The 27,130-nt window shown below is 33.9% G+C and overlaps 3 protein-coding genes across 3 annotated transcripts; 2 read left to right on the forward strand and 1 right to left on the reverse strand.

The window, feature by feature from the left end:
- Positions 1–3,986: 3,986 nt before the first annotated feature.
- On the forward strand, positions 3,987–7,072 carry LOC105335269 (glucans biosynthesis glucosyltransferase H). Its single transcript, XM_011439080.4, has 2 exons — positions 3,987–4,726; positions 4,825–7,072. The coding sequence occupies exon 2, from the start codon at positions 4,852–4,854 to the stop codon at positions 6,844–6,846; it is 1,995 nt and encodes a 664-aa protein (XP_011437382.3). The 5' UTR covers positions 3,987–4,726; positions 4,825–4,851; the 3' UTR covers positions 6,847–7,072.
- Positions 7,073–8,912: 1,840 nt separating this feature from the next.
- Positions 8,913–11,719, forward strand: LOC117690015 (E3 ubiquitin-protein ligase TRIM45). Its single transcript, XM_034472764.2, has one exon. The coding sequence runs from the start codon at positions 9,299–9,301 to the stop codon at positions 11,219–11,221; it is 1,923 nt and encodes a 640-aa protein (XP_034328655.2). The 5' UTR covers positions 8,913–9,298; the 3' UTR covers positions 11,222–11,719.
- Positions 11,720–14,823: 3,104 nt separating this feature from the next.
- LOC105335266 (ras-related protein Rap-2b) lies at positions 14,824–24,825 on the reverse strand. The gene is made up of 2 exons (XM_011439078.4): positions 24,018–24,825; positions 14,824–18,233 (listed from the first exon to the last, which is right to left on the reverse strand). Exon 1 carries the CDS (start codon positions 24,566–24,568, stop codon positions 24,023–24,025), a length of 546 nt encoding a protein of 181 aa, XP_011437380.1. The 5' UTR covers positions 24,569–24,825; the 3' UTR covers positions 14,824–18,233; positions 24,018–24,022.
- Positions 24,826–27,130: the final 2,305 nt, after the last annotated feature.

Raw genomic sequence — 27,130 nt, forward strand, 5'->3', positions numbered from 1 at the left:
AGCCAGAAGCTCCTAATGCAAGTCGACCTAGTAGGAAACGCAAACCACCTGCATGGCTACATGACTATGAGACTGAATGTAAATTTTGACATAGGGTGGGACTTTTAGTTAGGCGTAATAACAATTTAGATGTTTATAGTTGTTTTCATTTTGTTTTGTTCCTAAAAGATGGCGAAGACAAAAGTTACACCTGGTCAACCCAGAAGATGTCCCATGTGCACCTTTGTTGCAAAGACAGGTGAGGAATATAGGAACCATGTCTTGGAGTGTGCCATGAGAACATTCAACTGCACCTATTGTAGCTACTCCAGTAATAAAGAGATTAATGTCAAGAGACATGAAAAGAGAAGTCATCCAGGTTTGCTAGGAGAGCCAATCAAGTTGGACAGCAAATCAGCTGACAGACCCATGGAGGCAACAGTCAAGAAACAGTCAGCACCTCAAGAGCCTGTCTCCGATTCAGAAGACTGGTTGAAACAGGATTATGGAGACGTCATTGGCGAGGTTTCAGCTTCAGACCAATCAGATAGCAGCTCATCTTCAGATGATGATAGTGAAGAGCCTAAAGAGAAACCTGAGTCAAAGAAAACAGTTGTTGCAGGGGATAAGGCATCTGAAACGCTTTTGGAGGGGAGGATCATCAGGAAACAAACAGTACCCACCAAACCACACACGCCAAAGTTTAAGAACCCCATTGCAGTCTCCTCTAGTAAGCCAGAGTGTGCCAGGCAGGATGCGCCAGTTCCCAGTAACAAGCGAAAAGCGGAAACAGCGGATGCCAACACTCAGACTGAAGCAAGTCAAAGGATTGTTACGACAAAGCGAACCAAGAGGTTTCGTCAAAATGAGATGGACATTGAGGAAATAGAAGAGGAACGATTTGTTTTGTTTGACATTTTAGTAAATGTTGTATGAAAGATTTTTTTTTGTTTAATTGGTCAGCATGAACAGTTATCGATATTATTATTGTTTTGTGTGAATAAATGAATCCTGAAATTAGTTTGGAAAAAAAAAAATCTCTTTCTATTTGATCTCTTGGTGTACATGCGGGACGCATGTCATCGGAGGCGTGGGTAGTGTAATAATTCCGGATATTTTAGGTTCGGCCCGGACCGGGTTTTTCTTTTAGTTCCTTTGTTTATGTCACGTGATACAAGGGTATAAATACGACAGTGAATCAGCTGTCGGCTGCTTAGTAGATGATCAGCAGAAGAGAGAAGTTAGTGAAGTTTAATAAAAGGTATTGTGTCAATACAGAGCTTGCCCGTTCGTAACGGTGTTAAGTGTTTTTGATAGGCCATAGAGAGGTTGTCCTCTTGGTACAGTAGGTTGCAGTCATTTTGGCTTGTCAGTGTGTCACGGTAGGCTTTCCTCGGAGAGGCTAGCCATTGTTCATTTCTCTAGTGGCTGATCAGACTGTCGTCCAGGCCGTTGTGCTCACTGTCCGTCCTGAATAAGGCAGCCTACAGTGTGCACAGTGGTTGAAGGGCTACCACATATACTGTCCGTCCTGAATAAGGCAGCCTACAGTATATGCGGTAATCTGAGGACGGTCAGTCATTTTAGCTGAGTGGTTGACCTCAGTGGATTGTCACTGTGGGTGTGTACTGTCCGACCTGAACAAGGCAGCACCAGTACATCACACACAGTGTCAATTATATATATTTTTTTTATACCCCTTGTTTTGTTTGTAAATATTCTAGATTCCCTGAAATTCCTTGTTAATTATTAACCTAAGTAAGGTTAGGCTATACCAATCATTTTTGACAATCAATAGAAAATCATTATATTATAAGACTTTGTTAGTGTACACCCAAAACCCTGGAAAAGACCAGGCACGAACCCTTCCCCTGGCAGTACAAGTAGCTCGGTACGTTACAATAGCATGTTAAAAATTATGAATTTAACACCAGCCTTCTTTACAAGAATATTCGGTTAAGGTTCTCAATCTACAGTCTCAAAGTATTTCATCATAAAAATGTTATTTATCCTTCAAACTTCATAAATGATATCAAATAAAAAGAAATTAACTGTTGGTATCCATGCATTTTACGAAGTTATTGCAATTTTGCCGACGATGGATATGGTGAAAAGAATATGTACATGTTCAGGTCAAATTAGGGAAAAAACGGTTTTACCGGTGCATCAGAGGATCGAACCGCCTTCCTAGAATCTAGTAGTTCTCCGTGGAAGCTAAGCAGTTCATTGAATAACTGAATGTAATATTAAAACTACAAAACTAATTAAATTTATCTAGGAAAATGGCAGATTTATGGTACGAATAAAAAAAAATCCGGATAATTTAGAGTTATCGAACATTGCTGAGGATCGGAGTTCGTATTGAAAACCAGTTCACGCTTTATTGTGTGAATGGTATATAATTTATATATTATTATACTATAATTGATACATTCGATTTAAACTATGTATAAATATATATACTTAGGAAATAAAAACTTCAAACAAATTGTTATTTCTATGTATTTACGTACTTAGTAATTATTTGTTTGAAGTGTATTGTGTTTATTTCTCTAACTAATCATTAATATTTTAGGTCATTCAAATAATGAAGGTTTGATAAGCAATGATAATAAATAAAAAAATAAAATCGATATACATCCAAACCAACAATCTAGCACGAGTTTGATTTTGATTAATCCTAACAATAAATACATTCTATATTGTAAAAGAAGAAGAATTTCAGATAACTCTTTGAATGTATGATTTAACAAAGGCATTGCAGTCAAAATGTGAATGTCGAAAGTGTAAACATGTTCACAATAAAAATTTTAATGATTTATTTTATGTATTTACTTTGACGACACTTAAAACTCTTGTCAAACCCATGCAGCAATCATTTCAGATATTTGACAAGACAGTAGTCAAAACCTGTGAACATGTATTTGACTATGGCTGTTTGATCAACGCAGTGAATTGACCATAAATCCAAGAATGTTACCCCCTTTTTGGCTTACCTTGAGTTAAGTATTATATCTATCTCATTTAAATACCTAGTTTCTCATTTTATCATCTAGGCTGTCTTGTAAAATTGACATAACTTAACTGTTTGACATTTCTGAACAAGCTCTACGCCGTTTTCAATATTTCGTTTGAGGGGGGGGGGGACCAAAATAAAATATGTCGGATTAAGACTACATGTACATATTCCTTATGTAATGGAATGATTTGAAGTTTAAATCTCCTGAAAAATAAAAATATTCAAAAATTAATACGTTTCTATCACTGAAATATACATGTACATATTTAATGATTGACATCATAGTATATTTACAGGTTGCTAAGAGTCAATATTCTTATTTCTTAATTTTTTTTAATTTTTTATTTATTTTTTTTTTGGGGGGGGGGGCAGTTTTATGCAATCTGTTTTATCCTTCGCTTTAAGTTAACAGTCGGAGCGTGTGCTGTTTCTAGTGGAGCGGGTCGTGTTCCTGTCTCACAGCGCTGACTTTGTGACTAATGAGGGAGTTAAACATTTATTACGGGGGCGATCATTAGTCAATGTTATCACTCCCACCACTGATACCAAATAATATTTTTAAAAATAAAGACATAAAAACGTCTTTTTAATTTCATAACGGGGTTTTCTTTTATTTTAGTGTGGGGTTGTGTCGTATTGTAATTGTTTCCTTTACTGGAGAGGGAAGAATTAGATTAAAATGAAATTTCACAAAAACCCGGTGTGTGCAATAAACATATGAAAAACGTTTGTTTTATGTGTCATACTGGTAGTTTATGTTTAACTTGCTAAATATGAATTTCCACTCAAGCTGATTTTTTTGTGTCACGGGCTGAAATATGAAAAAAGAACAACAACAACTTCATTTCGTTAGATTTATTTCTATAAAAGTAAAAAGGGGTTTGTATAATATTTTTATAATAGTCGAACGAATAACGCTTATTGGTTTTGGTTTATCGTATATCTGAGGGAAAAAAAAGAAACCATGGAATTAGTTGGAAGTCTAGTGTCGTCCAGAAATGATTTGATATTACTTATATAATCAGTGTTTTTATAAGCATAACAACAATGACAAACTTAATAACAAAACTTGTTAGACGGCATTCTCAAAGTCTAAATGGCCTTGTGCGGCACTGAATATTAATAAAATGCAAATCAAAACAATGCACATTTGAAATGACATGACTTTTTTTTCATAAAGGCACAAAAAATTATTAATTCGCATACCTAACCTTATTTACAGGTGCGAGAGTCACGAATGCAAACCATTGATCGTCAGGCAGTTCTCAGGAAATCCTCTATTAAATCATTTTTTCAATTAATCAAGTTTTGAAATAAAACATTTGTGCGGTAATAAATAGCATAGACCTCTTATAATCTTGATTAACTGATGATCCCACGACATTATGCAAATCAGCTCGGGCTCACGTCATTCACCGGTGTTCGCGTGTTTTGTAAGGAGGGGCCATGCATTGTTTGTTCTGTCCAAGGTTTCCCTGTTTGGGGTCGCCATGTACTGGAAGTGATCACAAAGTTTCTACACCTCTGCATCGTTCCTCTATTTGTGATGGATCGCCTGTTCATATGCACGCCCTTTGTTCTGTTTCGGCTTGATTTCCTTATAACGACGATTGTTTGACGAGATTGTATACACAGCGCGTCCTAATTAGTTACCTGTGTAAATTAAGCGAAAGTGTGGCTATTCTAACAACTGTTGAACGAATATCTATTAGGATATTTTTCTTTGCGGTAAGAAATTCTTTATTTTTTTTATTGTGGTCTAAGAATAACAATCATAATTCTAATTATTGTTATTCATTATCGGCTATTTTGCTTTTTAACTTTAGATGTTTCGGGCCATCAGCTAACTTAAAATGAATAGAAACAAGAGGGTTTTCGTTTTCTTCGGAATATGGATCTCACTGTCCTTTTTCGCCATCCTGCTGAATGTGTTGAACGTGGACTGGACGAGAACCAACTACATCAACGGAATCTTCATCATTGTTGTCCTGGGGGTGCTGCAGGGGAGCGTGATGGAGTTTCCTATGCAGACGGTTGCCACACTACTAATAGGGGGAGAAACCAGGGACCCTGAGAGAGCCAAGTGTGATAGATTTACCCTCATTCTAAACTATAACCTCCTTGCCCTCAGCAAAGATGAGATAGACGACTGTCTTGATAATATGTTCCAGGCATTTATGGGAAATTTAAGTCCCAATGTATCCGCTGTGTTGGTCAGTGCAACTGGCCCACAAGAACTGAAAGACTATGAAATAGAAGTAGTCCAAAAGTACAGATCGCTGATATATGATCAGCTGTTTCAAGAGGGTGTGTCTTTCGCTAAGAATGAATTCGATTCTATCAACTCCGCACATCTGGAGCATCTGTGGAAGTTGTATGAAGACGTTGAGAAATCTGTGTTCATAACAGAGTATCTGCACGATATTTGTGATCGTTTTGCACGTGAGTTTATGGTGGTCCATCGCGTGAGCCGCGTGCTCCGTAAATGTGGTCAGTACCAGGACCTGATGCTCCTCTCTGAAGGAGATGACCTGGCTTTTACCTACTGTGACTGGGAACACTACGGAAGTGACGCCAGACCTTATTCCGAACCTCTGTTTCACAACTCCGAGGACGTAAACAACATCTTTGGAAGGAAGTTTGACTATACTCTTGTTCTCGATGGCGATACGGGTGTACCTGATGGCTGTGTGTATGAATTGCTGTCTATAGCAGCGGCAAACCCAGAACGGGGGATCATACAGCCAGCTATTAAATTATACTGCATTGATAAAGACACGATATTTATGCATATAGAGTCTATGCGACAAGCAATTTACGAGCCAATGACCAATGCTGTTATGGCTTTGTTCGGTCAGTCAGCCTATTTCGGAAAAGCAATGATAAAAAATAAAGTTTACATTGACAGAGTGATCGGAACGAGAGAAAACCCGATAGAGAGGGTACCTATCGATGTGCTGAGCCATGATACTTTTGAGGCAGCCATATTGCAGCCTCTCTATGCGGGATCCATTCATCTTCTGGAGGCGCCATCATACAACTTTGTGACATGGAACATTCGAGAAAGACGATGGAATAGAGGAGAAGTGTTATTAGCGATGTATTTCTGGAAGAATGCTGTTGGCAGACTTATGAGGTGGATTCAAAAGCAGATGAAGAAAGATAAATTCAATCGAACAAAACTTCGTACAGAGTCTCATCTAGATTTCGTGAGCAGCTTCATCGCCTATGCGGCCCTGAGACAGATGATGATGAAGCCTTTCCTATTATTCTATGTTCTCATCCATATCAGTGTTCATCTTCGATATAGATACGCTTCCATCATAATTGTAATGTTCTTAGTGCTAGTGTTTCCAAAATTCGCAACGTGCAACAAAAAGAACTACAAGTACGTATTAATCGAAACTGTGGCTTCTATCTTACAGTTTACACCAGAGGCAATAGTAGGGTGTGTTAGACTCGTTAAAGCTGTCCAAGCTAACCTTGGAGCTAACATCAAATGGATCCCACAGAGAGCCGTAGAGGACGAGTTTAAAGACTCCAACTGTTTTATATCCAGCCTTAAGCATCTTTGGGGCTACTCGGTTTTCGCCGTTGTTTCCAGCATTATCGTTATTTTGTTCGTAGAGCAGGCCCTTTTATTGCTTGTCATGCTCACGACTCTGTTTTTTCTTCCGCTTTTTACTGGCGTGACGTCACTTCCTTTATCGAAAAGAGAAGAGCGTCACTATTATGCTTCAAATGTTGAAATTGCCACAGGAGCGGCTCACACTTCGGGTATTTATCGAAAAGTAGACGATCCTGGGTGTTTAAACAAGGGTTTTAATGAAAAATTAGACGTTGTTTAGAAGATTAAGGGCAGCATTATTAATGTATACATTCATTTTTACTCCGTCATGATTGGTCTATTTTTGTTATAGTATAGTAAAACATAAGATTTTGTATTTATTTTCAAACATTGAACACAAAGCAAAACCAAATTACAGGGGAAAAAATTTTATTAACAATTTGAATTTTGTTTCCATTTTCTATGTTTTATCTTTTTATACTTTAAAATAAAGTTTTGTAAATTCTGTTTCTCTTTTTATTGTTTCACCTATGGTCAATATTGCAGAAGTATTCGTATTGTCTGCTGATTCGGTATTTCTTCGGCATGAATACGGTATCCGACTTATCACCATCGCGATAACTTATGTTTAAATATTCTAGCATATTTGTCAGTATTATTTGATAGCTGTGAAATATGAAATTACTTTTTATGCTAAAACTGGGAAAGAATGTGTTTATTTTGGCCAATTATCATCTCTAGTAATTATCATCTTTTTAAAGATAAATTTCGAAGGATGACACCAATGACATCACGGGTCCACGTGGCACTCAAACTAATTAACAGGACAGAACTGAAAACGAGCTCATTTACAGGCATTTCTAGGTAGAAAAGAGCTGTATCTCATTCCATTTTAAAGTTTGAAAGAAAATAACATTTTTATGATGAAAAAAAAAAACACTTTGAGGCTGAGGATCGGAGACCCTTGAGTGAAAGCACAGGCACACAGCAAAGAGATGAAAATGGTGTAACGCTTTTCTGAAAGGAATTAAAAAAGGGAGAAGTAATTCATTTGTTACACTATTTCTATGTATGTGAACGGGACTCTCGTTTGCATTCTAGCATATTTGAAGCGTCCAACCTATCAATTTACAAAATTCCTACCGGGTAATTGGTGATCAATTAATTAAAAAGATTGATCACCGCTCGCAAAAACGGCCAATAACCTCATGTGGATTTTTTCAAATACTTGAATAAAAAATCACATAGAAATTGGATCATATCGCAATGTCTACAAATGTGTTGATCCCGTAATGACTCATTCCATCAAATACCTTATACATGTATTAATAAAATTAAGTGTCAAATCTCATTCACAGTATACTAGTAGTCAAAGAAGCAGACGTGTGTGTGGACTAAAGCGTACTTGATGTCACGTTGTATGACGCCCAATTGGAACCAAAGTTTCCCTTTTGTTGTTGTTTTTTTTTTTTTACTTCTTTTTTTTTTACCTCTGGTTGTTTTGGTTTTATTAATTTTTCGGGGGGGGGGGGGGGGATGGTGTGGGTGTTCGTTTTATTTTTTTAAATTACTAGTGTTTAACTGGTTTGCATACTAGGAGTTGCATGCATATTAGTGTTTTTATAGAAATGTGTTGTTTTAAAAAAAAACGTCAGTTTTAACTATCGCACGACTATCAAAAATCTGAAATTATAACTGCATTCTCTGATCAATTATGTTATCTTGCGATAAGGTATAAAGTATAAAAAGCGTGCGGAGCAAAAAAGAAAGTGTAACTGTTATAGAAAGCAATGAATTATTTATTGATTTCAAAGGGCAAACTGCAGTAACTGAGTAATTAATAATGTTTAATCTTTTTTTCCTTATGTTTCCGAGTTGAAGACGAGAGTAAACAAAGAGAAACATTTTATCCATAAGAAGCTTAAATTAAGCTGCAGTGAAGAGCAAGTGTCTGGATGTATGCCAACATCACCAACTATAGTATATGATCAAAGTAGTAATTACCATCAATCAAATTTAAATCAATTTTTAAAAAAAAAATGTAATTTGTGGTTTATATAAAATGTATCATCCTTTGATTATGATTAATGTGAAAAAGACTTCAATTTTTAAACAAAAGGGATAAAAATAATTAACCGTGTCTTCAGTTATCATCTAATCAATAGTTGATTGATAGCATTGAAAACTGACTTTCTGAATCTCCTTCCATTAATTTATAATTTAAAGCCAAGCAATTGAGACTGTTGGATGGATAATTGAGAAAAAAATCAATCGTGATCAAATGGCATCCCCAGCACGGTCTACAATTCTGTTATGTCTAAACAAGAAGCGCAACCGTTTTGTAATACAGCACTCCGCAAATCTTATAAGGGTGATGCTATATAACTATGGTGTAGGAACAGAAGATAAATTATGTATTTAATTGACGACAGGTGATACCGTATCATTTAAAAGAGCTAAACAGAAGAAAGCAATTGATTTTCATGAACACTGTACCTGTGACAGTTTAGCGCATCCAAGCTTATTATTTGGAATGTGTAAAATGGCTAGTTTGTGAGAATCTAGTCAAGCAGAAGCACGGTGTTAGTTCTAGGTGTGCAGTTGTGATTGAGAACGATAAATAATTTATTAAAGTTAGGAAGAGGATTCATTTGCCTCGGAGACCGTAGAGTTGTTCTGCTGCGTTTTCATCAACAAATTGAGATTTTGAAACTAATGAACTAGAATTTACAATGGCGAGTCCAACTTCCGGCCAGGGAAGTAGTGATGACCTCAGAGACGCTAAGGTTCAGCAAAAGAATGAAGTAGGTAGGCAATCAAAAGATCCTAATAGTCTCAAATGCACTCTTTGCTATGACAACTTCAAAGACCCCAGATTGTTGGATTGTTACCATTCCTTTTGCAATGACTGTCTAAAGTACCAAATCGAGGCTAAAAATGCGAAATCGACGTACAATTGTACTCTTTGTGGAGCCGAAAGCAACGTTCCACACAATATTGAAGAGGGATTTCCCAAGAACTTGTACTATATTAAAAAGGACGGGAACGCTATCGTGAAATGTGATGTATGTGGAGAGAAAACCAGGGCTGAGTTTTATTGCTTTTCCTGTGAACAGAACTTTTGTTCATTTTGTCTGCGAATGCATTCCAAACTCCAAGGAACAAAAAGCCACCAAATTGTAACTATTGACGAAAAGGGTGACCGAAAAGTTTCACAGGGCCTTTCGTTGTGTGCGCAGCATTCTTCACAAGAATTAAAATATTTCTGTGTGACATGTAAAGAGCCGATTTGCATGGACTGCAACATGACCTTTCATAAAAGTCATGAGTGTAAAAACATGTCTGAAGCAGTGGTAGAGTACAAACAGGCTCTGGAAAATGCAATTGAGGAAACCGAGCACAAGAAATTCATCGCAAAAATGGCCAACGAAAAATCACAAGCCCAAAAAAGCAAAAACAAGATGTTGGATAAAGAAGAAAGACTGCTAGAGATCATTAAAGAACAGGCTCAGCTTTTCCATAAGTTAGTCGACGAAATTCAAGATGAATATTCCGGTCAAGTTTTGGAATACACTCCTGACAATAGCGTAATTAAAGAATGTGAAAAAATAAAACTGCAGTATCTTGGACTATATGAATTTTCAGATATTCTCTTACAGCAAGGCAATGACATAGATATCATTTTGCACGGCACAAAACTGATAGAAAGGTTGAAATCCGTGAAATGCGCCACGGTTCAAGCCCCGAAAACGGATAATGCAAATCTTTCGTTCGCGAAGGGGTTAATGATGAAAGAAAAAGTGCGAGATCTATTTGGGGTGTTGTCCGTTGCCAGTGATGACGAAGAGAGCGGGAATCTGAAGCTACTGAAGAGGTTTGATTGTGAAATAGAGGAGGAGCTTGTGACGGGGATCACGTGCTTGGATGACGACAAAGCCTGGGTGTGCATTGGAAATCAAGGAGTGGCCAAGTTATTCGACATCAGGGGAACGTGTCTCGATTCCTTTGTTTGCGACTATAAACTCGATGATATTGCCTGCGATGGGCAAGGGAACTTGTTTTTCTCATGTAATGCAAAGAAAAAAGTTATCAAAACTAATGGAAATGCCGATCCGAAGACATTTCTTCGGACAAAAGGCTGCGCTCGCGGTTTAGCTTATAATCAAGAAAGTAATGCGCTAATTGTTAGTTTAACGGAAAAGGACGTCTTCTTCAATTGCAGCGAAAATCCACCAGCGTCCATGGTGAAGATGGTAAACATGGAGACTGAGAAAAGAGTGATGGGAAGAAATATGATGAAGTATCCTGCTAGACTTGCCATTAACAAAAAGGAAAACTGGTTTATCATTTCAGACTGGATTTCCCTTCAGGTTCAGCTTACGGATTCAGAGGGAAATCAGCTGAATTACTTTGACGGGAAAAGCCCAGACAGCAAGGAAGAATCGGAATTCATTCCACGTGGAGTATGCTGTGATTCCGAAGGACGAGTTTACGTCGTAAATACTGGTGATAATTCTGTGTATAGGCTGACCGCCAATGGTCGCTTCGATAAGAAGCTAATTGAACTTGACCAATGTTGGTCACTTGCCTGTGATCGCAAAAATAGGCTTTGGGTCGGCACGCAAAATGGAAAAATGTATATTTTTCAAATATAACAAAAATATATAGATACCTCAAGGCAAAATCCACAGAATTTAAGCAGAGATGACAACAGTTATGGCATTAATATTGCCGTTACCAGCTAGAATTCCTACAGAGAAAACAGTAAATAAATGCATGTAACGCTGTCGTCACCAATACCAAAACAGTCTAACATTACCGACATATTACCATCATCAATAAAGTGTCAAGTAACAACCGTAGTAGAATCAGGAATGATGTTACCCTATAACCGTTCACACTAAAATCGCCATAATTACAACTGCTAAAGCAACTTAATATAGACAATCTTCTGCACGGCCACTATGGTAAAACTATCAACCATAGAATAGTAATAGTATACTGGGCGGGTTAATAGAGGACACTGTCAGACTTGCAATGTAATTGACATTTTGTTCGCAACCATGGTAAATGCAAAAACCGATTTATAGCTCATTTAATATTTATGAGCAATAATTAGAGATATGCTTCTATTATATAACTATATTGTTGAAGACTTTTTTTCTTGTGTATAAATAAAATCAGAAAATAAAGTGTATAGATATAGTTTTTTTTTCAAAAGTGCATTACTTTTGCATTATTCAGGAGAACTTGTATGAACTAATTTCACGGATGATTCACTTGAAAACCTCTGTGAAATTAACGCTATTAGTTATGCAACAAATCTTGGAAATGTTTTAATGAAAAAAAAATGGTTTCAGTGTTGCGATATATATATATATATATATATATATATATATATATATATATATATATATATATATATATATATATATATATATATATATTCTGTCTTTATCTAAACTGTTCTTAGCTTAGCTTAGCTTGCGTTTGTTTTACAAAATTATCGTAGAGTCGAACAGTTATATAGATATATACAAAAAATAGTCGTTATTGTTTACATTATGTGTTGTACATGTTTCAACCAAATGTAGCTTTCTTCTGTTCATGATATTATTTATGAACACATTGAATCAGTTTATCTTGTTTGCCAAGAATCATTTTGTCAGAAATATTTGGTCATTTCTTTACATAATAAGACTCGAACTTTGATAACGTAACAATTATTTCTTACCTCTATATCTCGCTTGTAACTTTACATCTTACATCCAAATTTTAGCCAGTCATTTAAAATGCACAAGTTAAGCATTTTAAACATAAAAAATATTTTTTGGTCTCAAATCGCGACTAGGTTTCTTTGAAAATGTCTAATTTTATGTAAGGTAGATCGCCAGCAAACTATCGCCAATGCTTTGACCAACAGTTGAACAAATGAAACAATATTCACATCATTAAAGTACATGTTCTATCTACCAATCACAAAGAATAGGAAGTGCACTTTTTTCAACTCTGTATATACCGTCTTCCCTGGACATCCTAATGATCAGACCTACACCAATCCTCAGATCATCACTGCTGTTTTGAAGACGTCTAAAGTATCGTAATTGCATTCAAATCCGCATAAACTGCATTCAATATCGCAAACAATAAAATGTTAACTCGGGGGGGGGGGGTGCCTTTGTCTCACTATTTGTTTTGTTGAGGGTAGGGGGTTTGGGAGGGGTGATGTGGTGGGGTTTTTTTCATTACGATGTACAGGTATTTCCGGGGGCATTATTTGTCTTGTTTTTTGTTTTTGTTTTTTGTTTTTTGGTTGTTGCTTCTTTCTTAACTTTTTTTCATTCATAGAAAGAAGCTGAAAATGTTAAGGTTTGTCTTCAGGTACTTGTTACTGGAACAATTACAAACTTAAAAATGTATCTTTTTTAATTAATTGAAATTACATGTATATCGTCAAATAAAATGAATGTATTACGAATTTAGTGTTTGAAACTATTGAAGGGAAAAGGGCTGATAAAAGGTGCACTAAATCAGTAAAACAATCTCGTGTACAAATTCAGATCATCTTTTTATAAAAGCATAGTTCTAGACCTTTCCGTTAATTTTAATTACATGTACTATACAAATAACATTTCCATGATAAGATTTTGAAGAAATATTTTTATCAGACACTTACTCGCATGTTATTTGTGGGTTAACATATATAAATACAGCAGCAAGAGAGCAAGAAAAGTCTACATTGTTGACAAATGTGTTTAATAATGTATAATGATTTTGCATTAATTATTCAAATGACTATCTTATCAATTTTCAAAGTGCAAGAATCATCACCCGCATTGATTTTTGTTTCAAGTACAACAAATCAATGGTAAGGCACTTTGATAAGTAGCATTGAACTTTGAAAGCAAGTTCTAACTAGTGCACATACTAGTGCCTAAATCACGTGATCTTTGTCCCCATGAATCAATGATTTCTATCAATTGATGTTCAGTAACAGTTCTAAGTCGATAGTGTCAAAGTATCATTGTAAATTTTGAATTCATTGGGTCTACACGAATAAAAATATTTGCAACAATATGATGCATGACAAAATGTATTTGTATGCACCCAGTAAATGGACGACTCGACCCAAACTTTAGAAGTTAAAGAACGAAATTACTTCTTCATTAAAATGTTGCTAATTTGTCAACATTCCACACAGGTAAACCTTCCCAAAGATTTCGAAAAAATTTTGGTTGTTATGGCTACTTCTAAAACCGCTGCTGCAGATACAAAGGGCGGGGTTTTTCGATATTGAGACATAGAGGGGTGGAGTTTTTGTATCTTAAGTGGGGTCCTCTTCTGCGTAGGCCTACTGCATTACCAAAGGGAGTACCGGGCTTATGTCATGTTATCTGCATGTATAAGCTGCCCCACCCACTGTAAAGCTACCGATATATGCACTCAATCTGCATAATACACCGACGGTCCGATTGTTGTCTTCTTGTTATGACAGAGATTGGACGCAATTTATAATTACATTTTGTGTTAATTAAAAATAAAAATAGACAACTTGTCTTGATTGTGTAAATATAGTTTGGTATTTCTTGAATAATAAAACCACAGGGACCGGTAACATATGTTTTGATATTACGGCATCCCATATCATGTATATCTACAAATCCAACCAATACCACATGGAAATGACCGAATAATAAATGATCGTATGTTATCGGCCCTTGTGGATTACACTGATTTTTTTTTTACGAGTGTTTCCCCACAATTTATACAAAAACATTCTCTAAAATTCCATTCTAAGCAGTACAATGAATGAGAGAGTGGTGATTCTGTACAACAAATTACTGGAGAAATAGGATACATGTAATTGTTACTGTTTTCAAAATGATAGCAGTTTCTTATGTACATTAATATCGATTTAAAATATCGCAATCTTTTTAACAACTGACACTGAAGCAATGATGCCAGAATAGCAGTCACAATGCGACATTTCATAAAGATAATTCTGTACTTTGAATAATACATATATTTAGTCATCTATTCAACAATTCATTGAATAGCAAATACACATTATCCGTCGGAATTGGGAGGACCAGAGTCAAAGCATGTAAAATAATCTCTTGTCCAGAGGGAAAAAGTGCGGATTTTTCCATCTTTTTCTTTGGTACATGGAAGCTCGTAATTGGAGAGGGATGAGGTTTCTTTGAATAGCAAAGGGTGTATTAAAGAAAAGGTTATGAAAACAGAAAAAAAAACAGAATTCAGAGTATACATTTTATTATAAAGGTTTTCTTTTGTTACGTGAGTGTATTCAAATCACATTGACACAAAGCAAGAACTGTCGATGATAATACAAAATAGAGGTACTGAAGAATAAAAGGGGAAACAATCAGGAACGAAATGAACAGACTTTGAAAATCGACAACTGAAACAGTAATCGTGAGATTTCTAATTGCAAGCTTAAATCTAGCCTTTCAAAAACACAAATTCACAGAAATTTTACACAAAAATAATAATTTTCTTTCTTTTTAAAATACAGATATTTAAAAAAATCATAAATGTGACCATTCATGGATAAAATAAAACGGAAGCTCTCAATTTTATACAGTGACCTTTGACCTTGATTTACATCTTAATGCTGATTGGTGTGTATAAATAGTACACTTATAGCCAAGCAAGCTACAGCTAAGTAATATACACTGAGCAGTCACTATGTCAGACTACAGGTGTTGCTAAACGGTCAGCTCATTGCTAAAACCCTAGTACAACAATCATCAAAATCAGATTTAGCATTTTTTGTGCAGTTTTGCATGTACAGTAAAGATCTGAATATAAAAGAAAATTGTAACTGGATTCGTTTTCCATAAAATCGCCTTTCTGGAGAAAATTGTTATTTCATAAATACATTTACATCATTCTGTATAACATAATAATATTGCCTAACACCTGTGTACATTCCTGATGCACATGAATATTAATATGTATATATATATGTTAATAAATAATATCAGTTCCACAATGACAATGTGTTAAATCAACATGCATGACCTCCCTCCAAATAAGCCATTTCAATATTTCTGGCTGACTTGGATAAAAGCTCACTGAACTTTTAAACTTAAGCTATAAATATACCACTCTATTTGTCCTTCCTCGAAAATACATGTATTTCATCTAAATCATTGAATCACAGTGTATAAAAAACAGAACCCAAAATTACATTTTCATATCAACAAGCTACAAGTATATCACTTCAACATTTCAACCAAATTCTTTAGAGAGGCTCAAGATTTTCTACATGTTCTCCTATCTGTACAAATAAAGTTTGAAACATCTTGACAATAATGATTACAAATGTGTCGAAAGTCAAAAAGTCTCAAATTTAACAACTTATTTGTACATATACCCCCACAAACGCACATCAGGAAAGTCTTTTTTTCCTTTGTCTCCTTTTGTTATCATAACTTCCATTAGCCAAGGGAAGTAAATCTAAAATTTAATTCATAAGAACTATCAATGAATAAATGACGAACCTTGAAAAAAAAATTTCCCTTCCTTATTTATAACCCATTTATACATAGAATATCTTGGGATGATACGTCAATTTTTTTTTACATACCGTACATATTTTTGGTGAATAATTTTTCTTATTTAGGCATTTTTTACTCTTAAAATTACACATCCTACAACTTGTGTTTCACACTGACTAAACATGAAGTAGCAAGCCTAATCCAATGTCTACTTGTACACAAGTGTCTGCAAGTGCAACAATCTTGACCGTTATGTAACCACAAGGGGCCGCCATACAGTCATCCTTAACACAGAGAAATCTTTACACCCCTCCAAAAATAACAAGGCCTTTCACTCTCTGTTGTCAACCTATTTTCACAAAAACATTTTTTTTAAAGTACACAACACGAACAAGTACCCACTTAAACTAAAAATATAAACACAAGTTCATGTTGTCTGACTTTCTAAATTAACACCTATTTAATCTATTTTTTTCACATTTCAAAATCTGTCTGTTCTAATAATTATAAAGAAAACATTACAATTTTCTTCCCCTATATGGCACTAGTCCTATATCACTTCAATCACCCACTGAATGTACAATCATGGACATTTTTTTAAAAAGAAAATCCTGTTTTACTCATTCCAAATTTCCTGGAAAAATAATTTACGTGTATATGAATCTAAATATTCTATAATATGTGCACTATGGTATTATACAATCGTTACACATTTTAATTAGATTACTTTAACTTCCTCTTTCCATTACAGAATAATTTTTTTATACAATGTCATAGATAGATCTGAAATCGTATGAACTGATATTTACTATGGTACAATGGTTCTCTATATACTTTAACTAGAAGTTTGTGCTATCTCAACATGTACTTAATGTTTGATAATTCTCCTGTTTGGCTTAAGATATCAGAAAGAAGTTGCCATTTCTTCATGTCTCGATCTACACGATATGCCTAATACTGTTTGATATTGGGACTGAGTCAAATGCCATTGCCTGCGGAAAGTATCTGCATGTAATTAAAAATTATCCGCATGTGATTTAAAATTATCTGCATATAATTTAAAAGTATCTGCATGTAATTTTCAGTCTATTCTGAATGTTGAGTTAAATTATCTTAAAAGTTTAATTAAAAAAATTTTGAAAAAAATCCAGTAGCACACATTCCCTTTTTCTGCATGACTCAACTGTAATACCATTGGATTTTGAGATGCTTGTGACGTATATATACAAACATACTGTTAAAAAACAATATAAAAATTCAATATATACAGAATTACAAACATTTTGACAGTTGTTGGCAAAATTATAAGGCTTAATTAACAAAGCATTTGACTAATATCACACCTAGTGATTGATTTCTCAGATTAAGTATAGAAACGTACGTGTACATGAATTTTAAAGCTTCTGCAATACTTTAATTTTATATACAAGCATAATAATCATGGTATAATATATCATTGCACAACATGCATAATCAACAATAAATGGCCTCTACTTGTTTGACACAAATGACAAATATCTATTAATATGAATAATGTTACTCTGCTGGGTAAAAATCACATGTGATTTCACTACTATTCATCACTATGGTATAGTACAACATGTAAAATATATACATTTTCATACACCCCTTTACTATACAATCCTATGTGATATGGTTTTACAAGCCAAATACATATCCAAGATATATTAAAACAAGAAAATAGTATGCTTTGAATCTTTCTACATGCCATACTCTATGAATTTCTATCGTAAATAATCAATGACCTAGTCCTTAAGTATAAATTGTAAAAAAAATTTAAGAATGTATATAAACAATTTTTGCAATACAAAAGTGATGACGATTCTTCATTTTGTTTTTGATATTATGGAAACACTGGAGCAGACATCTCTTCTATAATTTTGTTCTCAACAGCTATAGCTCGCACCAAAGAATTGTCAACAGAAACTGGCCTGCATTAGAAGAAGTCTTCTTTCCAGAATGGTAAGTTGATGCAAGATGTAGTCATGGTTACACATGCAAAAAGGCATCTGATTGGTTCATTACTGGAGTAACAAAAAAGCACTTGGCCAGGCAACAATGAAACAGCCAGGCAGGATTACATGGTTTGATTCTTGGTTTTCATTGGTCAACTATTTTCTACCTGCAATAGAAAAATAAAAGATTTATTAAGATATGGCTCAGACAGGTCACTGATGTATCATTATAAACAAATAACTAGAGACATTTTTATAGTCATGTCTAAAAACAAGCTGAAATCATAAACTACTGATGAAGCAGGAAAAGTTAATTCATAAAACCAACAGGAACTTAAAACTGCTAAGGAAAAGGATGTGACAAAAATTGACATCCTCCTTCTTTTCTCAGTCTAATGATGATGAAAAAAAAAACCAAAACAAAAGGAAGTTTTTATAGCTATATTAACAAGACCATGGACTAAGTTTGTGTAAAACAGAAAGTTTATGTATCGGTACAGTAGATTTAGTCATGATCATTGGCTAGTAATATTAACACCATCATATCAAAATTCAAATATGCCAAGAAATCAGTGCATATTTCACCTGGGGCCACCATCATTTCAAACATGCTTTGATACCTGAACTAGATAGTTTAACCACATGGAAAGCCCATGGTCTTGTTAAATTGGCCTTGTATGTCTTAACAGTCATTGATATACATGTAGTATGTATTTTACACTTCACATGTGAAGTGTATCAGATGATCAGAAGCTGTGGAATGCTCTATTATTTCCGCCTTACCATTATTCACAACTTCTACGTGTTTATGAATGAAATTGATTTGTCTAAAGCTTTTGGTATTATGTTTCAACGATCGAGCATTCTATTCAATTACCAATACCTGCACTAAACTAATTAAGACAACTATGTATTGATGTAAAGTCACAACACAAAACCTACCACTTGTCATTAATCAATAGCACATACCCATCAGAGTCCAGTAAAAAGACGAAAACCAGGGGACATATTGTGTATAATTAACATGGTCATTCACAATGAGGCATGCTATAGATCTTTTTAAGTCTGAATACATGTACCATTGTGTTATCAACATGTTGAGAAATATATAACATTATATAAATAGTGCCTTTTTGGGAGGGTAACAGTTGAAATTGACACCCCAAGGAAACCATTGTCAACCGACGCGAAGCGGAGGTTGACAATGGTTTTCTAGGGTTGTCAATTTCAATTTTTATCCTCCCAAACAGGCACTATTTATTTTATTATACTGAATGTCTTAATTTTAGAGAATTATTTACTGCTTTTATATAGAAATGACGTGAATTCTAATGCGAACCATATGCGCATAATTTACGTGCATGTAACAATTTGTTGTACATGTATTACCGGTTGCTAAGTGTGTTGCTAAGGGTAATAGAACGGGCTCCGATTTCACAAAAAAAACTTAAGTTTTTACCTAAGTTTAATCTCAAATCCTGAGAATTTACTCAGCTGATATTTTTCTCAAATTGCATTTCACAAATCAAACTTAGTCATTTCTCAGCTGAGTCAAATTTTTTACTTAGCTGAGTCAAGAATTTTCATTGTCACAAGTGGCACCTTATACCTTCTCCTGTTTTTTTTATTTATTCTAAATAAAAACAATCGTCTGCTTATGTTTTCAACAGAGGAAAATCGGATTAATTTAAGAAGAGTCTTAAAATGTTAATCAGTCATGAAATGTACACTTTGTTATGCTAAGTATAGATGACATATCTACATGATCTTAAATAATATATAGCAAACAAAAGACCACATTAAATACATTATGGTTACCTTAAAATCGTTGGAAAATAGAATCACTGCACAGTTATTCCATTTAACACAAACAAATGAATTAGTTCCCTTTGTTTACATTTTTGTCAAGGGAGATAACTCCGCCAAAATTATTATTTTTTAATGAAAAGAATATTTATCAAACCTGCATGAAATATTGCATATACGCTGATTATTGAGTGGAATAGAACTAAGAAATGAACATTACAGACAATATAATACTGAATTAATGATGTTAATGACATATTCATATTTGAGATTTGACTTAAGTCCGCTATGGAGGTAACTTAAGTTTTCTCAAATTGAGTAAAAAACATGACTAAGATTTTTTTGTGAAATGCAGAGATTTGAGTTTTCTCAAATTTGAGAAAAAACTCAAATATTTGAGAGAAAACTCAGACTTAAGTCTGAGATTTGACTTAAGTTTTTTTTTGTGAAATCGGAGCCGGATTATCAACTGCATTAAAACCAATCAGATTTCAGTATTTAACATGAAAGTATAATAGTTGTAATTGTTAACTTTTCACAAGAAGGAATACAAGCAAAAAATCGTATTTTAAATAAATATACACTTGATTCAGATTGTGTGTCACCTGCTACATGCATGTCAGACTAAGTCAAAAACTCATATATACACGAAAAACATGATATCAGCCCAGAACAAATAATTTTAATTCGTTGTGCCCACTGATACTACATGTACTATCAAATTCAATCTCTACTCTTTCAATATATAATGTTAACAATATATTTCCTTTGGTTTCAAGTGGGTGTGAAGTTAGGCTAGCGATCATTGATAAGAAAATACATATCTGTTTGGGGGTAATTTAACTTTTATTATCACCTATCACTTCCTTCGTCAGCCATATAAGCAAACAAAAAAGAATATAACTGTTTATATTTACATTCCATCTGAATATCTTAAATTCCTTATATAATATAAGTAAGTAAAAGTATGTAGATATACTTAAATATATTAATGCATTCAATGAAGGGTCTAAATCCTCCACATACATTAATAGTAAGGAAGTTGAAAGTTGGATCTATACATTCTTGGCTTTCGGTATAGCTATATATATTACCGGTAAGTAGATAATAAAATAATCCAGCATAGCCAAATTCAAAGGTGTCATATAAAATTTTAATAAACGTATAGTAAACATTATTTATTTTAATTACAATTCAAAATAAATATTGTCAATTATCAACAGTTAACACTGCTAAAAAATGCATTTGAAGACAGTTATAAAAATTGGAAATAAAAGATCATGGGATGTGTATATATTCATACTCTGACAATGCCTTAAACTGATTAGATCGAGAATCGTTTTTTTTTAACAATAGCTGTATGAACACAGCATGAATCTATACAAAATTTATGCCAATAGTACATGTATACAAAAAATTCATAAATCTAGTACACATACATGTGGCTGCATATATTTACATGAATTGAAGTACCGACACTAGAGGTTTAAGTTGAGGATTCCTCTATTAGGTTTTGGATAAGCTGTGATATAAAGAGCTTACTTATATAGCCTGTATACATACTCTGGGATTAAAAATCGCTGCCTCTACAGTACCTAATCTGAGCTATCAAAGCACTTAATCCTCTCAGAAATATGTCTTTTGTCAATACACAACTTTGAATTCCAAAGTGATAAAATTGAATAACTTTGATAATTTCAGTCAACATAGACTATAAAGTAGTACTGGTATTAACTATTATGTCATTTTGAGACGACTTAATTCCATACATATTTTTTAAAGAATTAAACCCCGTATACCGGTAATAAAAAGTGATGCAAAACACCTAAGACTTGCTCTGTGTAACTGTTGCAAAATAATTTTGACGATCAATGCCATTTTGTCATAGTAAAAGAGACAAAACCATACGATATTTAGTTTCAATTGATATAACATCTTATCATCCTTTGTTTTTTCATTAATCAATAAGCCTGACCTCCTCACAGACCCTTACAACAGAGGCAGATCTTCATGAGGTGTGGTTAATACCGTTAATTTCACTGTGGTATAGAAAAATTGTACCTTTGTATTAAAATTGTATTAAGCACTAAGGTGCTTAAATAGGATTTTTATCTGTGGCGTTTGTACATAGTATAAAGGCTCATGTTCCACAATTGAATGTCAACATACATCGCAACTAGAAACCTTATAAAGGCTTCCACATAGTGTGTAAACACATTGATTTGGATGATTCTACATAAATGTGTACATGCATAAAATATTGCATATAATATTATGAATACCACAAAATGTGATTCAATTGTTTGTAAAGTAGGATTAAATGTTGATCATATTAAACTTTGGCGTGTCAGAATTCAAACTTTAAGCATATTATACATGTAAAATTGTTATTCCCTGTTCATGTAGTCTAACAAAATGATCCACCTAAATTGTTTTGATGATGGCAATACTGTGATAGTAAATAGAATCTATCAGTTTTGATTTTTAAAATATCACATGGAATTTCAGAAAAGGACACAAATGCACAGTTGTGTCTGTAGTATTTAATTTATCACTTATGTCTACAAACTAAAGCTCAGGATCATCCTGAATACTTATACATGTATTATGATACATATAAATTGTATAATATTTAAGAGATACATCTTATTTTGGATGTTGATCCAGTTCTTACTATTTGATGTCAAAAATCTATTTACTATCGTCATGATGGTGGAAGAAGATAAAGAGAAAATCAACGTTTGGTTCCACACCATTCTTGAGCATGACGTACCGATAGTTTTAACATACTGTTCTATTTGTTCAACATCATGCATCCTATCATTTTCATATCAATGCTTTGGAGTAATCTTTCAAGAGGGGGTTTTCATAAGATATAAATATATATGATAGTCAAGAGGCACACTTCACTATTAAAAGCAAATGACTTCCTGGTCAACATGATAACCAAAGTGAACACAGTTCCTATATGCATAAAGTTGATAAAAAAAAAAATTCCACAAATTCACAGAGCAACAAAACTGCTAAATATCTAACCCCATGTCATGGTCTCACTTGCAGAGTGCTAAATTGACATCAAACAAGTCAGGGTCACAAGGGTACATTTTACACAACTCTAAGTCGAATGTATACAGAAAGTTCGTTAAATGTTATTTTCTGAGTAACACCTGATAACATAAGGAGTGCTTTTAAGTAAATATATACATGACATAAACACAGGGTCTTCCAGAAATACTTTTAAAAGTGCATATAAATTACTTGTACATGAAAGGAATGATTTCATATATCAGATATATATCTATTTGCTATTGACATCAAGGGGAAATTATCCACCGGTACTTAAAACTAGTCTTGCTAAGCAATGTAAGTGACAAAATAATTGTGTATATTTATACACAAAGATATCCGTTTATCCCACTTAAATCCTATATACGACTTTCATGGAGTACACTGACCATTTTCTCCCATGTTTCACGCACAGAATGTGACAGTACTGAGTACTGAATGAATGAAGATGACAAATCAAGACAGGAGGTGGCTGAGTCAGACGTTTAAGTTACACTAAAATGTCACCAATGTCAAAAACTTGTAACAAAAGAACAAAAACAAATACACCTAAATTAATAACAGATTTGTACAAGTTATTGATTAAATTAAGAATTGTACATGTATGTTAGTCATTCATACAGTACTTCATGTTAACAGTCAATCTTGAAGTGCTGTATAGTTGACATACATGTACATTTCTCAATTAAAAATGACATAAAGATAACTTTAAAGTCAATTATCTTTATCACGCTGGGTGGATAATATAGTCACTGTCAGATACTAATACTTTATCTGCTTTTATTTAATAAAATAATTTTCACCTCTCTTATACATACTTTCATAAGCTTTAATAAGAGAATTATCTGACAGAAAAAAATACTTATAAAGACTGAGGTTCTTAAAGTTTTGTGTGATTTGATTAGTGAATGATTGTGTATTTAGTATGAATTAAACAAATCTGACTAAACATGCAAGACATGATTATATAAATTCAATTAATTCCTTTGACAGTCAAAACTTTATGAACTATTCTCTATTATTAACTGCACATGCAGAGACAACAGAGGCATGATGCTAATAGTTGAATCATCCTTTACCTTTTTCACAAAATCACACAACGACAGCATTTTCCTTTCTCCTTTACTGGACTAGTGTTCATTTCTCGAACTATTTCAATAAAAATTTCATTCACATTTTGGGTATTTTTTGCCGATGTCTCAAGAAAAGGGCACCCCCACATGTGCCCTAAAGTCTCGCCCTCTGTGCGTGGCACTTCTCTCTGATGTTCCAAGTCAACTTTGTTTCCAACTAATATCATTGGTATGTTCTCTATTCCTTTAACACGGATAATTTGTTCTTTCATAGTTTTTATGTCTTGGAAAGTCTGAAGACTTGTTATACTGTAAACAATGACAAAACCCTGCCCGTTTTTAATGTACAGATCTCTCATTGAAGCGAATTGTTCAGTGCCTGCTGTGTCCAGAATTTCTAACACCGATGGTGCGGAATCCACCTCGATCTCCTTCCTATAAAAATCCTCAATAGTTGGATCGTACTTTTCCATGAAAGTCCCAGAGACAAATTTGACTGTTAATGCACTCTTCCCAACTCCGCCACTTCCCAGAACGACCACTTTGTATTCTCGCATGATGACGGCTTGATTTTCTCTGATATTGCTGTTATCGTTTAAAAGTTGGATATTAAAAAGTATATTTCAGGTTATTCATTGCAGAAACTTCTTTGTTATTCGAATACATAACACATTGATTAGGAAAAGAACACTTTCCGATATCCCGCGAGGATGTAGAGAAACAAAGAAATGAACTTTACAAACGGGATAGGCAATTTCACCTTCTCGCCATTTTGGGTGGGCGACGTTTGAACGTATCTCTCACATTAAAGAGTTTTCTAAGGGCGCACAACTCTATTCAGTAAAAATAAATTTTATCATCAATTAACATGAAAAGAAAAATATAATGACATGTATGAAAGGTATTAAGAATAAAATTTTAACTTCCCTGATTAGACCCTATTCTATATCAAAATCGAGCAACTGGTTAAATTATTTTGATATTCAACATGTTCTTTAATCTAGCAATAAACACTTTATCAGTTATAATTAACACCGTATCGTCACTGCAATATTTTCTGCTGTTATTTCAATAAATAAAGTCATTAGCATACATGTAGGCATGAACTAAGACGTGTTGTTTGCATATTTTTGTTGTAATGAGATCAATATTGGATTTATCTCGAGTTATGAACGCAACTAAGTAGTTGAGCAGCTCTGCGTGCAGACTGTTTATTTTCCATGCTCGCGCATGGTTCAATATGCTATATGATATTATCAATAGTTTATCTATCTATCTATCTATCTATCTATCTATCTATCTATCTATCTATCTATCTATCTATCTATCTATCTATCTATCTATCTATCTATCTATCTATATTTTTTTTAGGGTGGGGGGGGGGGGGGGTCCAACGTTTCAAAAAGAGACCGATTGCGTTTATTGAGTTATAAACGCAACTGGTGGTTGTCAGAAATAGAGCATGGGGCAACGATTCCTTAAACTTATTAAGCACAAATACATAGCATCTTTGTTGAATGAAATACATGTAAGTTGAAGACTTTGTAGCCATTTGTGAATTATAGAAGAAAAAAATTGTCAGAGTCAGGGCGGGCGTAGGGGACATCCCTTTTTCTTTTGGTCTATGATTTGGCCTTACTCGAACTTTTCGGAAAATTGTAAAAAAGAGTTTTGATATTCTCAAAATAACAAATGTAAATTATGCGTTCGTGTAGTCAGGCCCCCAAGACCCCTTTGAAGAGGGGTCTCGGGAACCTGACTAGCGTTCATGCGGCTATACTTTTTATGACATTGCTCAAATTCATTTAATTTAGACTTGACAGAACCTTTTAATTCTTAACATCATATTTTAAACGAGCATTGAGATTTTTCGGGGATGGGGAAAGGCGAGGTAATATTATGTTTGCTAGGTAAGAGAGGGGGTGGATATATATATATATATATATATATATATATATATATATATATATATATATATATATATATATATATATATATATATATATATATATATATATATATATATATATATATATATTTTTTTTTTTTTTTTTTTTTTTTGGTTAACGTATATATGCACTTGTTGATCAATTTAGGTACCATGTAGATTATTTTTCAAATTCTACAATTTACATGACACATGTTTGAAATGGGGGATATTTACATAATGTATTCAGATTTAAAAAGGAATTTCTTATTTCAGTTTGCATGAGCATTTCCTATTTTCGGTAATATTACTATGTGAAATCAGAACATGGTTTTCCAGTGGAGGGGGCAGGGGTCCGACCTATAGATCCGCGCATGAATGCGTCTGTAGTATGCATATCTATTCATTGTTAATTGTAGAAGCTGAATGGCGTGAACTATATATATTCCGGTTTTTATGGAAAATCATATTTGGTACGTAGCATCAGTTTATAGGGAGGAGGGGTCCTTTGGTTTGAACATATTTTATTGCATAAACATATGCAAATGGTTCGAACACAAGTTCTTACAACTTACGAGGTTCTTACCAAGTATAACAATTTACAACTGTATAGTAGTTTAGAATGGAAAGTACATTGAAATGGATATTACTAATATAGTTAAGTTATTGAACAAACGTACATGTATAAACAGTTCTGTTGAATTCCTTCTAGAGGTCCTTTTTAAGATAAATGTATGCATTTTTTTGTTTTGTTTCAGTAAGAAACTAAACGTAAAAGACAACTGTATGCATGGTCTCTCTACTTATCTTATGACCCCTCCACTCTGAAAAGCTATGCTACATGCCTGGATGTCTGTGGTGTACATATTTATTACACATGTAATATTACATAACTTACGTTATAAAACATAGTGCTCAGCTGCACTATCGATAACCAATTTCTTTTTCACAAGAGTCAGTATCGGTATACGTTGACAAACCCGCCAATCGTCACTCATCAAGTAAAATTGGCACCCAATCTAATTAAAAATCGTGGTGCCAATTCAGTCTAACTAAAATTAGAACTTCCATCTGCACTCAACACTGTAATTTATGCAGTTCAGAGAATAAAAAAATTGTCAATTGCTCCCCGGTTTTTGATGGAGCGGATGGAAGATCTACTTTTAACTAGATTGAATTGGCACCACGGTTG

Source organism: Magallana gigas, chromosome 8 (genome assembly GCF_963853765.1).
Source record: "Magallana gigas chromosome 8, xbMagGiga1.1, whole genome shotgun sequence".
In the NCBI taxonomy this organism is placed as follows: Eukaryota; Metazoa; Mollusca; class Bivalvia; order Ostreida; family Ostreidae; genus Magallana; species Magallana gigas.

Coding starts and splice junctions, on each gene's coding strand:
- LOC105335269 (XM_011439080.4), top strand. CDS start 4,852: ATGAATAGAAACAAGAGGGTTTTCGTTTTCTTCGGAATATGGATCTCA.
- LOC117690015 (XM_034472764.2), top strand. CDS start 9,299: ATGGCGAGTCCAACTTCCGGCCAGGGAAGTAGTGATGACCTCAGAGAC.
- LOC105335266 (XM_011439078.4), bottom strand. CDS start 24,568: ATGCGAGAATACAAAGTGGTCGTTCTGGGAAGTGGCGGAGTTGGGAAG.